We start from the raw sequence: 15,333 nt of genomic DNA on the forward strand, positions 1-15,333 counted from the left end.
TGGGAGACTAGGAATTAGTTTTTGGTTCAGGCAGAGGCATACTGGAAAGCCAAAGCCAATTTTACTAAGGGGTATACACTTACTATTCCTCAGGTAGACTAGAGTAAATGGATGATCAAAGGAAAATTGGATTTTTTTCAGGTGGTGAGTTGAGTGCTTCCTTTTTTAAGATTAATTTATTTTTGTTGAAAGATTCACAGAGAGAAGGAGATATAGAGAAAAAGATCTTCCATCTTCTGGTTCACTCCCCCAGTGACCGCAACAACCAAAGCTGATCCAAAGCCAGGAACCAACAGCTTCCTCCAGGTCTCCCAAGTGGGCACAGACTCCCAGGGCTTTGGGCCATCCCCTGCTGCTTTCCCAAGCCATAATCAGGGAGCCGGATGGGAAGTGGGGTAGTTAGGACACAAACCAGCACTCACATGGGATTCTGGCCCTTGCAAGGTGAGGATTAGCCAATTGAGCCATCATGCCAGGCCCAAGTCGAGTGCTTCCATGTACACCTGCACTGGTCCTGTCTGTAGCTCTTTGGGTGTAGAGTAAACAAAGCGAGGTGGAGGTGCTGACAATGTCCACCTCTCTGTCGTCTCATGACACCAGAGTTCACAGTTCAAAGATCCCACTGACATCTAAACATTGTAAGACATTAAAAAAAAAAAAACTTAAGCCTGAAGTTTTAGCATCCTAAAAAAAGGAGTGATATATTTGAAGTACTAGGGATCTGGTCTACTACTGGTCGTGGACTTAAAAATCAATTCAGGGGATGGTATATGTTTGCAAGAAAAGAATCTTGATTGAATTTGAACTGTAATACTGCACCAAGGTGGAGGAATCCTCCAGGGGGGAGGGGTGTGGGGAGGGGTGGGGAGATTCCCAGAGCCTATGAAACTGTCACATAATGCATAATAATTAATAAAAAAAAAGTCAAAAAAAATCAATTCAGGGGAAAGACTGGGAAGACAGAAAAACAAAATTTGGGAGGTGTGACATTTTCTATTGGTTTACCAAATTGAAGCCTTACTACACCCAGGACACTCTTTAAGTTGCTGCTGTTCACAAAATATATTGAAACTGTCAGTTAAAAAAGATCTGTTTACTCTTTCTTCAGAGTCCACTGAGTATTTGGTGTAAGGGAAACATGAAGGATTGTATCTCACCCTTTTGAGGATTGTTAAGCAGAAGGAATACCAGTCGGCAGACGATTGCCTGATATGAATTCCCTGTTTTAAACAGTGCTTCTACTTCAGAAAGTAGTTAGTAATGAACTCTCTGGGACTAAGGTAGGAATGCTGCTCCAAAGTCTTCATTAAATTGTCATCTTTGTATGTCATTCTAAATTATTTCTGGCGTTACTACATGCTTGATACATTTTGCACAAATATACCTGCTATGGTGCTCTAGTTTTTTCTCTCCAAGAACCATAAATTACATCCCATCATTTCTGTAAACCATCTATTGATAACATTGAACAAATGGGCATAAAACTGTAATAAGAGGTTTACATGGCAATTCTTACATTTACTTACTGTAGGTAAACTTTCTCATTGAATGTCATTATGCACCTGCTTTTCCATTCCTTTCTCGTATAGTGTGTGCATGAGACTTCTTTCGTCCCTTTACTCTAATTTTATTTCCTTTTATTCCAGTCAAAGGAAGTATGCTTGTTGGGAACATGGTCTAGAAAATTCAATACAAGCAGCTCTAAATTTCAAAAGGGAGATCTGTAACTAGTGACAGAATTTTGAAGCAGCAATCTTGATAATGGTTGGTTAGAGACACCATCTGTAAGATAGAGTTGACCAAAAGAAACATAATCCAGGGTTGCCCAATCCATCCAAGTCATGATCTCTGTACCTGTCTCATTGATCGGTGTCTAGCTGCTGGAGTTCAGTGAGAAAAGGGAAATTGAACGTTGTACATCATCCTGGCTGTGAAGTTTTTTTTTTTCCTGCTGAATCCAAAATGTCTGACAAAAATACAAACACAATCGGTGTAGTTTTGGGGACCAGCAAACATCTCAGAAATGTAAATGAGTGCATGTAATGGTTCTTCTGGAGGTTCTGCATTGTCCCTTTTCCAAATCTTATTATTCAGATAAGGATCTGGGTCTCAATGGAATGTTCATCTTTCTGCCAAAGACCTTCCTGGGAGTGCATATGGAGCGACCACTTCATAGCAACAGGCCAACATTTAGGGCCACTGCTTTAGCACAAGGCCTCTCTTTTCTGTTTTATCAGTTGCTCAGGTATTTCCATTCAGTGTGTTTTATCCTAAGACTTGGAACACACCACCAACAAAAACTTTTTTAATAATTATGAATCTTAGCTACGACACTGTCATAAACTAGAGTTTACATTACCAGGACACCAAAGAAGACAGGTCCTGTAATTAACAAATACTTGATTTTGTTATAAATTGGGTGCAGGAGGCATCCATGGTTAGCATCATCTGTGTTTTCTTTGAATCTGGTAATCTTAGCTTCCCACTTTGTATGGCCAGATATTTTTCCTTATATTTAGATTTGCAAATCTTTAAGGGACTATTATAGAACAGAAACTTTAGACTCAAGGCCTGTTACATAATTTTTGGCAATATAAGTATATGACTTGGGCCCGGCGGCGTGGCCTAGCGGCGAAAGTCCTCGCCTTGAACGCACCGGGATCCCATAGGAGCACCGGTTCTAGTTCCGGCAGCTCCATTTCCCATCCAGCTCCCTGCTTGTGGCCTGGGAAAGCAGTCGAGGACGGCCCAATGCATTGGGACCCTGCACCCGTGTGGGAGACCTGGAAGAAGTTCCTGGTTCCCGGCTTCGGATCGGCGCGCATCGGCCCGTTGTGGCTCACTTGAGGAGTGAATCATCGGACGGAAGATCTTCCTCTCTGTCTCTCCTCCTCTCTGTATATCTGACTCTGTAATAAAAAATAAAAAAAAATAAGTATATGACTTACTACTAATTTCCTATTTGTGAGATAAAACGTGTTTCTAGCAGACAGGCAAGCCAGCTCTCCTAAACACAGTGAAGGCTGTACAAGTGATCTTGGCTATTAGAAATCCACACACTAGATGGCAGCACTTCACTTCACAAGTAGCGGTGTGCTCACTGCTGCATTCAGTGTTGGTAGGCAGAGCTGACCCTGTCTGCTATTGGCCCACAGCCAGGTTAAGAAAGAACAGCATCTCACTGAGAACAGAGTTAAGTTCTCCCTTCAAGAAATAAACACTGGTGATTCTAACGGCAAGAAGGATGGAGAAGCCCTGGGGACTTTCATTCACGCTCCTATGCCTTCAGCTGAACTGTAAGTCTAAGGGCTTCTAGAAGGGACCATTACAAGCCCTGGGAAAGAGATGAGGGTCACTTGGGTTCTGCCCAGCTTTCCCGTGGACACTGTAGAGATAACTCATAAATTCTGAGATTAAGCCATCTCCATTGTCTCAACAGTGGCAAGTGGCCAAGGAAAGCATCCAGTGCAGAGCCCTTCAATCCTGAATGTCTGGGAGGGAGAAACAGCTGTTATCAACTGCAGCTACACAGATGGAGCATCAAATTATTTCCCATGGTACAAGAAGGAAGAACAGAAAGGCCCTACTCTTCTAGTAGATATTCGTTCAAATGTGAACAACAAACAGGATGGAAGATTCTCAGTCATGCTGAACAAAAACGCTAAACACGTCTCCCTGAACATCTCAGCCACCCGACAAGAAGACTCAGCTACCTACTTCTGTGCAGAGAACACACAGTGCTCTACAGACACCTGCAGCCTGTGCCCAAACCTGCTGCTGGGGCTCTAGTTGCATTCTTGGTCTTCAACCAGGTTTTGAGTTATAATGATTTGCTATATTATATTTTTCCAGGTTGAAGTGAATGCAGAGATCTGATATTTACAATTGTAAAAAATGAGTTTACTATATAACTTCATATAAACTGGAATAACTGTTATAAGATCAACATGTACTTGTTATGGATACTTTTGGAAATACAACAGAAAAATTAAAATTGGTGAAAATTCTATGCAAAAATAAACATTTAGTATATTTTCAATGTGCTTTTATCTTTCTATACTCTAATGTATATCAAAGTATCATATAAGATCTATTTCTCATGTAATATTTATGTCCATTCTTCCTCACAGAGTCCATATGTAGAATAGGGCTGCCTAGCTATAAAATCTAAATTCGAGGAGGCTGGTGTTGTGGCACAGTGAGTTAAGTTGCTGCTTGCAGTGGCAGCATCCAAGTGCGAATTCAAGCCTCACTATTCCATTTGTAGTCCAGCTCCTTGCTAACGCATACTGGAAGGTAGTGGGTGATGGCCCAAGTGCTTGGGCCTTGCCACCCTATGCAGAAGATCCAGATAGAGTTCCTGTTTCTTGACTTTGGCTTCTTTCAGTTCTTGTTGTTGCAGACATTTGGGAAGTTAATAAATAAACATAAAATCTTCCCCTCCCTGTCTCTCTACACCCGTTCCATGCATGTCAGCTCACCAGAAGTAACTGGGGAGATGCTCCGATGACAGTGTCTTTAACAGAGATAAATGACATTGTTGCTCAAGAATTTGGAAATTCTGCCCAAAGTGAACCCAGCTCTTCTCTCTTATTGTTCTGAAAACACAGCGTGAACTTCATCAGTTCTCCCCAATATTCCAAAGGGAAAGGAAGAAGATAATTATTTCAGTCAAACTGTTCAAAATTTGGGAGGGGGTGTTGATAGATGTTCACCAAGTCTTTCATGAGGCCAAAAAAGCAATTAAAATATGGAAAGGAAAATAAACAAATGGGTTATATCAAACTAAGAAGTTTGTGCATAAGAAGAAAAGCAATCTCAAAGCTATTGGGAGAAAAATTTTGCAGACAATAAATATGACAAAGAATTGGTATCCAGAATATATAAGAAACTAAAAGCACTTACTGAAAAATCAAATAATTGAGTTTAAATGGACAAATGATCTAAATAGTTTCCAAAACGAAAACCACAAACAGCCAATAAATATATGAAAAATGCTCAACATCACTAGCCATCAGAGACATGCAAATAGAAATCACAATGGGATGTCATCTCATCTCAATAGGAAGACCTACTATCAACAAGACAAAAAGTAACAAATCCTGGAGAGGCAACAGACAAAAAGGAGTGCGTGCACATTGTTGATGGGAACGTGAGTTAGTACGTGTTAGAGAACAGAGGGTATTTGAAAAAACCTTACAAATAAATCTTTCATATGGCCCAGGAGCTATCCCACTTCTGGGAATAAATCTGAAGGAGAGAGACTCAGCACATGAACGAGATGACTGCACTCCCATTGCTGCACGACACACAATAGCCAAGATATGGAATCAACCTAAGTGTTCATTAACGGATAATGAAAATGTGGCTTATAAACACCATGCACTATTGTTCAGCCACACAAAGAACAAAACTCAGTCACTTGCAGCTACATGGATAGAACTGGAAGACATTAGATTAATTGAAGTAAGTTGGACACAGAAAGGCAACTATTATGTTCTCTCTCTTGTGTAGAAGCTAAAAAAGAGAACTCAACAAAACAGTTGAACTCATAGAGAATGGTGATCCTAGAGGTTAGGCAGGGTAGGGAGGAGGTTGGAGAAGAAGTACCAAAACACAGATAAAAAGAATATGTTCTGTTGTTCCACAACACATGCAAGTGATTACAGTTCACATTAAGCTTTGTATATTTTATGAAGACCTAGAAGAGAGAAACTGGTAGGATCCAATATAAAGAAATGACAAGATGGAACTGTCAGTTACCGTGACTAATATAGTACTTTGTCATATACTGTATAAATGTCACATCAGACCCCATATACAACTGTTTTATGTATATTATTATACAAAGATATACAAAATCCTTGTGAAAGTTGTAAAATATAAAGATAAATTATAAAGGAATGCTAACAGCAATGATATCATTTTCAGTACAAACTATTCCTGGGTATCTGAATAGATAATTACTGTATAAGATACAAAATTAAAATTATACAAAAGAATATTTGGTAAAATTCAGCTTTTTATTTCAATTCTAACCTCATTATCCCCAGCAGCCTGGCAAAACACTGTTAAAATAAGAATGTTCCTTAATACAACACTTTATAAAGCTAATGGAATATGTGATTGAAAGATAAGATTATTTTGGTGAAAGATATTTTTAAAATATGTGAAGTTTTTCATAACTTTTAGAAAGCCATTCATATGCAAGGACTTAAAATATTTTGCACTCAAACGTCACTTTTAGTTACAGTTTTCATATAGTTTTTGAAATGCCATCCCATATGTGGTGCTTGTGTGTTTCTGTTTAAATGACAGCGTGTTATTCACACTGCTCTGTCATTATTCTTTTCTCATTTAGAAAATACAGAAAATAATCATTATTAGTATATAGAGAGAACTACCTCAATTTTTAACTCAAATTTTAAGCACATACAAAGTAGGAAAAAAGAGCAAGGAGTCTCTACCAGGTCTCCCAGTGGGGGGTGGTAGGGGTCCAAGCACTTGGATCATTTTTCACTGCTTTTCCCAGGCCCTTAGCAGACAGTTGGGTAGAAGTGGATTAGCTGAGACACAATGGTGGCTTGACCTGCAACACCACAATGCTGGCCCCAGTAACTCTGCTTTTATATGTACTTAATAGAAGAGCAAAACTAGCAACCATGAATCAGTAAAAATTAAACTAGTATAATTTATTGATAAAAGATGAATAAATGTACAACCATATGTCAGGCATTACACACATCTCTCATTAAAATGTATAGCTAATACAATCTAACAGCATGCTTTATCAAATTTATATACATAAACACTTTATCCCAACATAACAGAATATATATCCTTTCCAAATATACATAAAATATTCATGAAAACTGACTATATTTATGGGAAATTGAGTCAACCATTTTTAAAGGATTTAAATAATTTAGAATATCATTTCTAAAGCAATAATTCAATAACAAAAGCAACATTAAACTGTATGCCTTGATAAACTTAATGGCTGTTTACAAAAGTATTGCCACAGAAAAATACCAGATGAAAACAAAATAGGATAGGGTGGATTTCTCCCATTCTTGGAATAGAACGATGTAGCATACTTCTTGGGAATTCTACTTCCTGTTTGGGGCAGAACAATCTAACATCCCCAGCAATTCTGCACTCAGGCCTAAAGAGCAGGGGTCCTTTCTGAGTATCAGTGGCAGGAACGTGTCCACTGAGCTCCACCCAGGCCTCCTGTGGCATGCTGTGTGATGGGCTTCGTTTGGCTTTCTGTATGGCAGCCCGCAATTACCCGATTCAGCTTACTCTTAGAGCTCAAGGAAGGGACTAGGAAAGATGTAACCAGTGTATTCAAAGGGAATAAAAATAGAGAAATAAAACTTGTAAATTATCATGGTCCACTTGACTCATCTGAAGCATTCAAAGGCCTAGCTCCACTTTCTTCTTTCCCCCCCAGGATCCAGACCAGCTGAGAGAGTACCCCGATTTAGTGCACAGTAACAACACAGGAAGAAGGAAATGTGACTTTGCACAGCATGTGGGAAACCAGGTGGGACATTTCTACTTGGCACTGGTACAAACAGCTTCCCAGTGGAGGGATGGTTTACTTTATTCATCAGGAATATTCTAAGAATATTATTCTGCAAAGCAGAGTAACTATTTGTTGAAGTTACCAAAGGGAGAAAAAGAAAAAAATCCATTGAGTCACCAGCTTTCCCTTAGAACTGCAAGACTCCAAGGAGCACGTCTAAGTTCTCTGGAATCCTCAGAAACAGAAATGAAGGCGGAAGATAAGCAAAACCCTTAGAACCACGTGAAAGCAGTCACCTGCCCAGGGGCTTTGGGAAAACCCACAAACAGGTGGAAAGCAGTCACAGAGGTGGTGTTGTGAAAACCTTATAATGTAAATTTTACTTTCATTAAAATACTATTCCTGGGTGGGTGTTTGGTGCAGCAGTTAAGACATCACCTGAGGATGTGAGGGCGATCTGGCTGCGACATCTGTCACCCCATTGATCGCCAGGGTTGATTCGGCTGATCTGGCTGGCTAGGCGGGTGTCCCCTTCCTCCCTCACCGCTCCATGTGCGTCCCTCCCGAAGCTGCGCGCTCGGTCGAAGAGGACGACCATCCCCGCTAGAGGAGGACCGGTCTTCGGTCAAGGGTATACGAGTAGCTGCGCTCCCCTGCTAGAACCTCCAAACAAGCTCTCAAGACATCACCTGAACTGCACAGCAAAGTGCGTGGGTTTGTGATCAGCTATGCTCTGAATACCAGGTTCCTCTAATATACATCCTGTGAAAAAGGGATGACCCAAATACTTGGGGCCCTACTACCTAAGTAGGAAACCTAGACAAAGTTCCTGGCTTCAAGAGGCACAACCCTAACTGTTTCGTGTATTCAGAGAGTGAGTCATAGATGAAAGATGCCTCTCTATGTCTATTTCTTTCTTTCAAATACATAAAAATTTTAAATGTAGGAAACAGTGTTATTTCCTCATATTCTAAGACATTATGGTAGTATCAGGTTAAAATAAATCATGGGGGCCCGGCGGCGTGGCCTAGCGGCTAAAGTCCTCGCCTTGAAAGCCCCGGGATCCCATATGGGCGCCGGTTCTAATCCCGGCAGCTCCACTTCCCATCCAGCTCCCTGCTTGTGGCCTGGGAAAGCAGTTGAGGACGGCCCAATGCATTGGGACACTGCACCCGTGTGGGAGACCCGGAAGAGGTTCCTGGTTCCCGGCATCGGATCGGCGCGCACCGGCCCGTTGCGGTCACTTGGGGAGTGAATCATCGGACGGAAGATCTTCCTCTCTGTCTCTCCTCCTCTGTGTATATCTGGCTGTAATAAAATGAATAAAATCTTTAAAAAAAAAAAAAAAATCATGGATTGTTTTTCAAATTACTACTAGAGTTAGATTGGACTATTTCAGGAAATCTACCCAGACTTTACAGAATTATACCATAAAATTCAAAATTCAAAATAAAATTAAATATATATATGAATAAAAAAAGTAATCTATTGGTTCTTACTATGAACTACTGGATTTTTAGATCTAAAAATCACTAAAAATCATTGAGTTTTTCTTCCAACATGTGAGTTTTAACAGCTCTTATGATTTTAATTATTTCATCAATTTATAGCTTATTGATGTATGATAAGTTTTATAAATGCATACATTTGCTTTTATATTTTCATGTTTTTAAAACATTTTCTTGAAATATAGATTTACAAAGAGATAGTGAGAGAGGATCTTCATCCTCTGGTATACTCTAGTTCACAAATGGCCTCCATGGCCAGGGCTAGGCCAGGCTGAAGCCAGGAGCCAAGAACCTCACCCAGATCTGCCACAGGATGGTAGGAGAGAGTCCCAGGTATTGACAAACTGACCCTAACATTGATATGGAAATGAATGGGTCCGAAGATACAATACATACAGCACAAGTGATAAGACAAAATAAATCATTGGACTTGATCAAAATTTAAGCTTTTGTGCTTCAAAGAACATAATCAAAGAAATGAAAAGACAATTCACAAATGTGGGAAAATATTTGCAAATCTTATGAGTGATGAAGACTTCTATCTAGAATATATGAGTAGTCCTTGCAACTCAGTAATAAAAGCAAATAATCCAATTAAAAAGGGGTTAAATATCTGAATAGATACTTCAAGCACGAGGAGATATACCCATGATCCACAAGAACATAAAAGGGTGCTCAACAATATTAGCTAGAGGAAATGCTCATTACAACCACAGGAAAATAATGTTTCACATTCATTCAGAAACTTAATCAAAAAGAAATGTATTCAGAAGAAGACAGAGGAATGGACCCTTCATACTTACACATATGTAGAAATGGTGCAGCCACTTTGGAAAATTGTCTTGAAGTTTCTCAGACTTACCAAATGACCCAGCAATGAAAATATAACCATGTGAAAATGTGTACGCCAATATTTAGAGCTGCACTATTTGTAACAGTCAAAAAGTGGAGACACCTCAAATTTCTATCAATCGATACATAGAATATGGTATATTTATACAGTACTGTTTTGAACAATCAATGAAGGGTGAGTGTTTGTTTAGCGTTTAAGCCACTGTTTAGGATTACCACATCCAACATCAGAGCACCTGTGTTCAGTTCCCAGCTCCAGCTCCTGGTTCCAGCTTTCTGCACTGTGAACAACCCTGGGAGGCAGCAACAGCGGCTCAGATAGTACGGTTTCTGCCACCTATGTGGGAGTCGTGACAGAATTCCCAGCGCCTGGCTTTGGACCTCCTTGCCACTGAGGAAATTAAAGAGCGCATGAGCAGATAACAGTTTCTTTCTCTACTCGATTTTAAAAATAACTTAAAGCAATGAAGTACAAATTCATGCAATAATATGCATGAACCCTTAAAATGTGCTAACTGAAGGCAGCTAGTCCATGATAAGAATATCTATGGTCAAAACATAATTTACCAGTTCCCTAGAGAGTGTTTTATAGGGAAGAAACAGCTAATGGTTATAGGGAGACTTTTTTTAGGAGTGATGAACAGGTTCTAAAACTGATGGTAGAGATGACTGCAGAACCCTGTGATAATACTAAAATCCATTGACTTTCACACTTTCGTTGAATGGTATGTGAACCATAACTCAGCGCAGCTGTTAAATAAAAATAAATAGAAGCAGAAATTGCCACAGTATGTATTGTTCTCTGAACTTATTCTAGATATTCCATGCTGTTTGAACATTGCAATAATGAACACTATACAGAAAGTTCAAATGTAGATCATGTTTCTGCATAATAAAATGAGATGACATAGGATTTCCTACATTGTAAATATTTGATTTTCTGGCAGGTGCAGGACAAGTTGGTGCATCAGAAGCCAGAGCACCAATGGAAGGGACCCATTGCCACCATTACAGTACACTGTGCAAGCGCTTCACATTCACACTGCAGCCTCTGAGAAACAGTGAGGGTCATGACTGGTGCAGAAATGCAAGAAAAATTTTAATTTGTTTTTGAAGATGGCATGACACAAGTAGACTTTTAATTAACTATTGTCATCTTGTAGCCTGACACATAGTAGGAACTTGGGAAATAATTATTAAGTAAATTATGACTAATGTGACTATTGTGTAACAGACTGTCATATTTTCATAGCCAAGCTTTCCTTATCCTGGATGTGTAGATTGTTTTCCTTTCTGAAAACAGGGAGTACAATGTGCTGGCTATTTAAACTTGGCCCACACATCTAATCTTGTGTTTACATCTATTCTTAGATATTTTTGTTCAATTTGTCTTCCAGAAAATTAGAATCTTTCATTTGGAATAATTTCATAGAGTTTATCTTAGTAATGTTATGAGTAAATATTAGCTAGCACATTCCTCTGACAAATTATTACTAAGTGCTTCATCTGTGCCAAACACTATGCCATGTAATGAGTAATTTGGGCTTTGGAAGCTGCCTTCAACTAGGGGGGAAAAAAAACAAAAAAAAATCACAGAAAGTAAAATAGTTCAATAATAAAGAAAACATTAGAGGTATTAGAGGAGCCCCCAGACTGGAATGAGGGTAGAACCTGGCAGCAGCTAGCTACCCTGGGGTGGACTGGTGAGTTCGGGCATGGGCTGAGCTGGTGTTTCAGGAGCAGATTCAGGCCACTGATGAAAGGGAACCATCCTGATAGACAGGTGTGGTACAGGTGACATTCAGTCATGCTGCCAACCATAAGAAGCAGTGAGGGTCACATCTTCTTCAGGGAATGTAGGAACTTAAGCTTGTTTTTAGGACGGCCTGACGCCAGTAGATTTTTAAGTGTTTCGTAGATCTTTCATTCTTTATACCTCCCAGAACTTTGGCACCAGGATATAGCTACAGAAAGATGCCTGTTAGGGTTGGAAATTCCAGTAATCATCAAGAGAATATAATAGTTGTAAAAACACAGATTAGTGCACAACACTTGCCAACCACACAGCATTTAAAGTGCTGAGCCTTGGGATGTTGGTGCTTCCACGGCCAGCCAGATAGCATCATCCTTTGTCCAGTCAGCTCAAGAGCAACTCAAACAGGCCAAGAAGCATCCTTTTCTCAGGAAGCAATAGCTTCTAATGCTTCTCAGCCTTTTGGCTAAGATCAAGTGTAGGAAACAATGGCTTCTGTTCTCTGAGCCAATCTCCCTTCCAGCCATGTAGTAGATCCTTGAAACTGGGAAGTCAAGCTCCCTTTCACTTCAGAAGTTTTCAATTATCCAGCAACCAAGAAACAGTTCCATCCCAGAACTGGACTTGGTTGTTGGGCAAACTGTAACCCAACAAATCCATGTCTTCTTCACACAGTTCAGATGGACATGGGCCTAAAACTTCGGGACAAGGCCATTGGGAGATGGCCAGAAGAGCAGATTCCATATAACAAAGTGTTTACAATTACCAGCCAAAACACAGAGTGTCATATCAAATCCTATTGCTAACTTGAAAATGGGGAAGAACATACTGGTTACTTAAATAAATTTGTTTTTTTTAACATAACAAAAAAGAAAAATAAATCATCACAAAAACAATGCTGCAATTCCAAACTGACTGAAAATAATTCAGTCTTATGTCATTGTGGCAGGAAGCTGTTCACTGAGCCTTGCCGCCAGAGGGAGGTAGCAGATCTAAACTGTGAGTGTGTCCATCTTCAGACCTGAAAGATTACAGATGTATTTGCTAGTTAGAAGGAGGTCACACGTGCAGTCACAAGAGGGGGCTGCTAGAGTTGCAAACCCACGAGCCTTCCAGAGGGTAGAGGCGAAGCTGTTGTTGAGTGTACAAATAACTTGGACTTGTCTCTTTTGCCACCTTGTGTTTTAAATCTCTTCCTGAGTGTGTGCACAACTTTGAAGGCAGGGAGAAGCACCTTTCCAAATGCAAAAGCTGACTCCACATGGAAGAAGAAAGCAGGGTTAATAATGCATAGTATAAATGGAAATGACCAGATACGTGCTGCTATAATGAGCCAACATTATTGTAGCTTCACAGGAGATACTCCACAGTGTCACACTAGAAGAAGCTTTCACAGCATTCCAGAAGCCAGTGTAGGTGAGTGGAGTACCAGCCTGTGTTTCAGCCCCATATTTCCCTGTCATTCTGAGCACAAAAATATTCCCTGAGTATGAAATTAGTTTTGTGACTTCTGTTGCAAACTCCTCCACAATGTCCTGGATTTTAAACTTAGCTTATGGTAATTTTTTGACCAAAAAGAAGTTCCTAATTTTTTAAATGATGATTTATTTTTTTTTTTAGGAAAGTCAGATTTATATAGAAAAGGAGACACAGACAGAAAAATCCTCCATCAGTTGATTCACTCTGCAAGTGGCCCCAGTGGCCAGAGCTGAGTTAAGCTGATCCAAAGCCAGGACCCAGAACCCTTCTCCAGGTCTCCTACATGGGTACTGAGTTCCAAGGCTTTGGGCCATCCTCAACTGCTTTCCCAGGCCACAAGCAAGGAGCTGGAAGGGAGGTGGAGCAACCCAGATATGAACCGGCGCCCACAAGGAATCCTGGCACATGCAAGGCAAGGACTTTAGCCACTAGGCTACCACGGCAGGCCTAGAAGTTTCTCATTTTTAAAGTTAAAAACTTCCTTGCCCTGTAGACTTGCACAGAAATTCCCTTCTTCCCCTTACAACACAGAGATCAACATAGATTTTTATTCTTTGGATACAGGGAGTTTCTACCAACATGATGGAACACCAAAGTATCAAATAGTAGTAATGGCAGATTTGGCTCTAATCAAACACAAGAGGGGGTAATATAACCTCCTTTGAACTAGCTCCTTCAGGCACAGCCAAGTTGCACTCCATCTCAACATAAATCTTATATTCAGGCTGTGCACTGGGAAAACATTCTTACCATCCTCTCAAACTCATATTTAACCTTGTAGGTGAGGATAGATCTAACAAGAGCCACTCAGCTGGGGAACTCCCAAAAGCAAAGCTGCCTGGGGTGGAGCTGAGCAGGTGGCTGCTGCTCTGTGGCTTGGGTTCTCCTCCAAGCACAGATCAGACACGGAGTCCAGGTTCAGAGAGAATTTCTGCCTGCACTTGAACTATGAGTTTGGCAACAGAAGTGTTGGTTCTATTAACTTTGGGTAAGTGTTCTGAGCACAAGAAAAAATGAGTTTGGAGGCAAAAGACCAAGGAGAGATAACTGCTGCCTCCACTTCTCCCACTGAAATGAATCAAGCTGTTGAAAAGGTCTGAATCTGTGTGCTCTGAGAAACCTGAGAACTCCGGGGTGAGATGCTGGATCATGGCCACGCATGCAGCTGTAAGGACTTAGAGAGGTATCAGTTCAGGGGTTGTGCAAAGTGGCTCTGGGAGTTAGGGATACCTCACGAATAAATGCCAGCTACATTTCTCTTGTCCTGTGCTACACACATAAAATTACTCAAATAAGAGGTAGGACCAGGGAGTAGGGTCCCATGAGTGTTTGTGAACCTGATTTTTAGATGCACCAGAATTTAATCATCCTGAACTAATGTTTTCTTTCTCAACCCTTTAGGTATTATGGGTGATGCCAAGACCACTCAGCCAAGTTCACTGGAGGTTACTGAAGAAGCACCTGTCCACTTGCCTTGCAACCACTCCACGATCAGTGGAAATGAGTACATCTGGTGGTACCGACAGATTCCTCTCCAGAGTCCAGAATATGTGATTCATGGCCTGAAAAACAATGTGACCAACAGCATGGCCTCTCTGACCATCACAGCAGATAGGAAGTTCAGTACCTTGATCCTGCTCCATGTCACCCTGAGAGATGCTGCTGTGTACTACTGCATGCTGAGAGACACACACTGTGGCAGGTGGGACTGCACTTTGTACAATATCTCCCTAGTGGGGAGGGAAAGCTGCAGCTGCCTTTGAAAGAGCTGCCTCATAAGAAAAGGAAAGGCTCAACAGAGAAACCGGAAAAGTAAAGGAGAAAAAAAAAAAACAAATAAGAAGACCATGAAAAAAATCAAGGAGCATAAAGCTAAAGCAATGAATATAGAAAAAAAAAAAGCTTAACATTGCTGAAAGGACTGAGCTAGTCTTACAAGTTACTACAAAGCACAATTCCCAACATACAAAGTACAAAAAGGAATAACAGGTGTGAGCAAAACCGACATTTAGAAATTCATTATTACTAGCCCTTGTCTGTTCTCTTGAGCAACTGTGGTTTTTCTACTTAGTACCTGTTGAATTCTTCATTTAGCAGAGAGTTAAGTTTGGAATGATAAAGAAAAACAATCGCAATTACAATCTCATAAAAAACAAAGAAAGGAGATAGGAATTTACCCTGGCTCTTTCTTCATGCAAACCTTGCTTTCA

At 40.4% G+C, this 15,333-nt stretch overlaps 2 gene segments (V, D, J or C); both read left to right on the top strand.

The window, feature by feature from the left end:
• Window positions 1-3,171: 3,171 nt before the first annotated feature.
• On the top strand, window positions 3,172-4,042 carry LOC131480571 (T cell receptor alpha variable 13-1-like). The segment is given in 2 exon segments: window positions 3,172-3,296; window positions 3,440-4,042. Coding segments are annotated over 2 exon segments (402 nt in total).
• Window positions 4,043-13,796: 9,754 nt separating this feature from the next.
• LOC131480493 (T cell receptor alpha variable 26-2-like) lies at window positions 13,797-14,886 on the top strand. The segment is given in 2 exon segments: window positions 13,797-14,111; window positions 14,525-14,886. Coding segments are annotated over 2 exon segments (402 nt in total).
• The last annotated feature ends 447 nt before the right edge of the window (window positions 14,887-15,333 follow it).

Source organism: Ochotona princeps, chromosome 6 (assembly GCF_030435755.1).
Source record: "Ochotona princeps isolate mOchPri1 chromosome 6, mOchPri1.hap1, whole genome shotgun sequence".
Lineage (NCBI taxonomy): Eukaryota > Metazoa > Chordata > Mammalia > Lagomorpha > Ochotonidae > Ochotona > Ochotona princeps.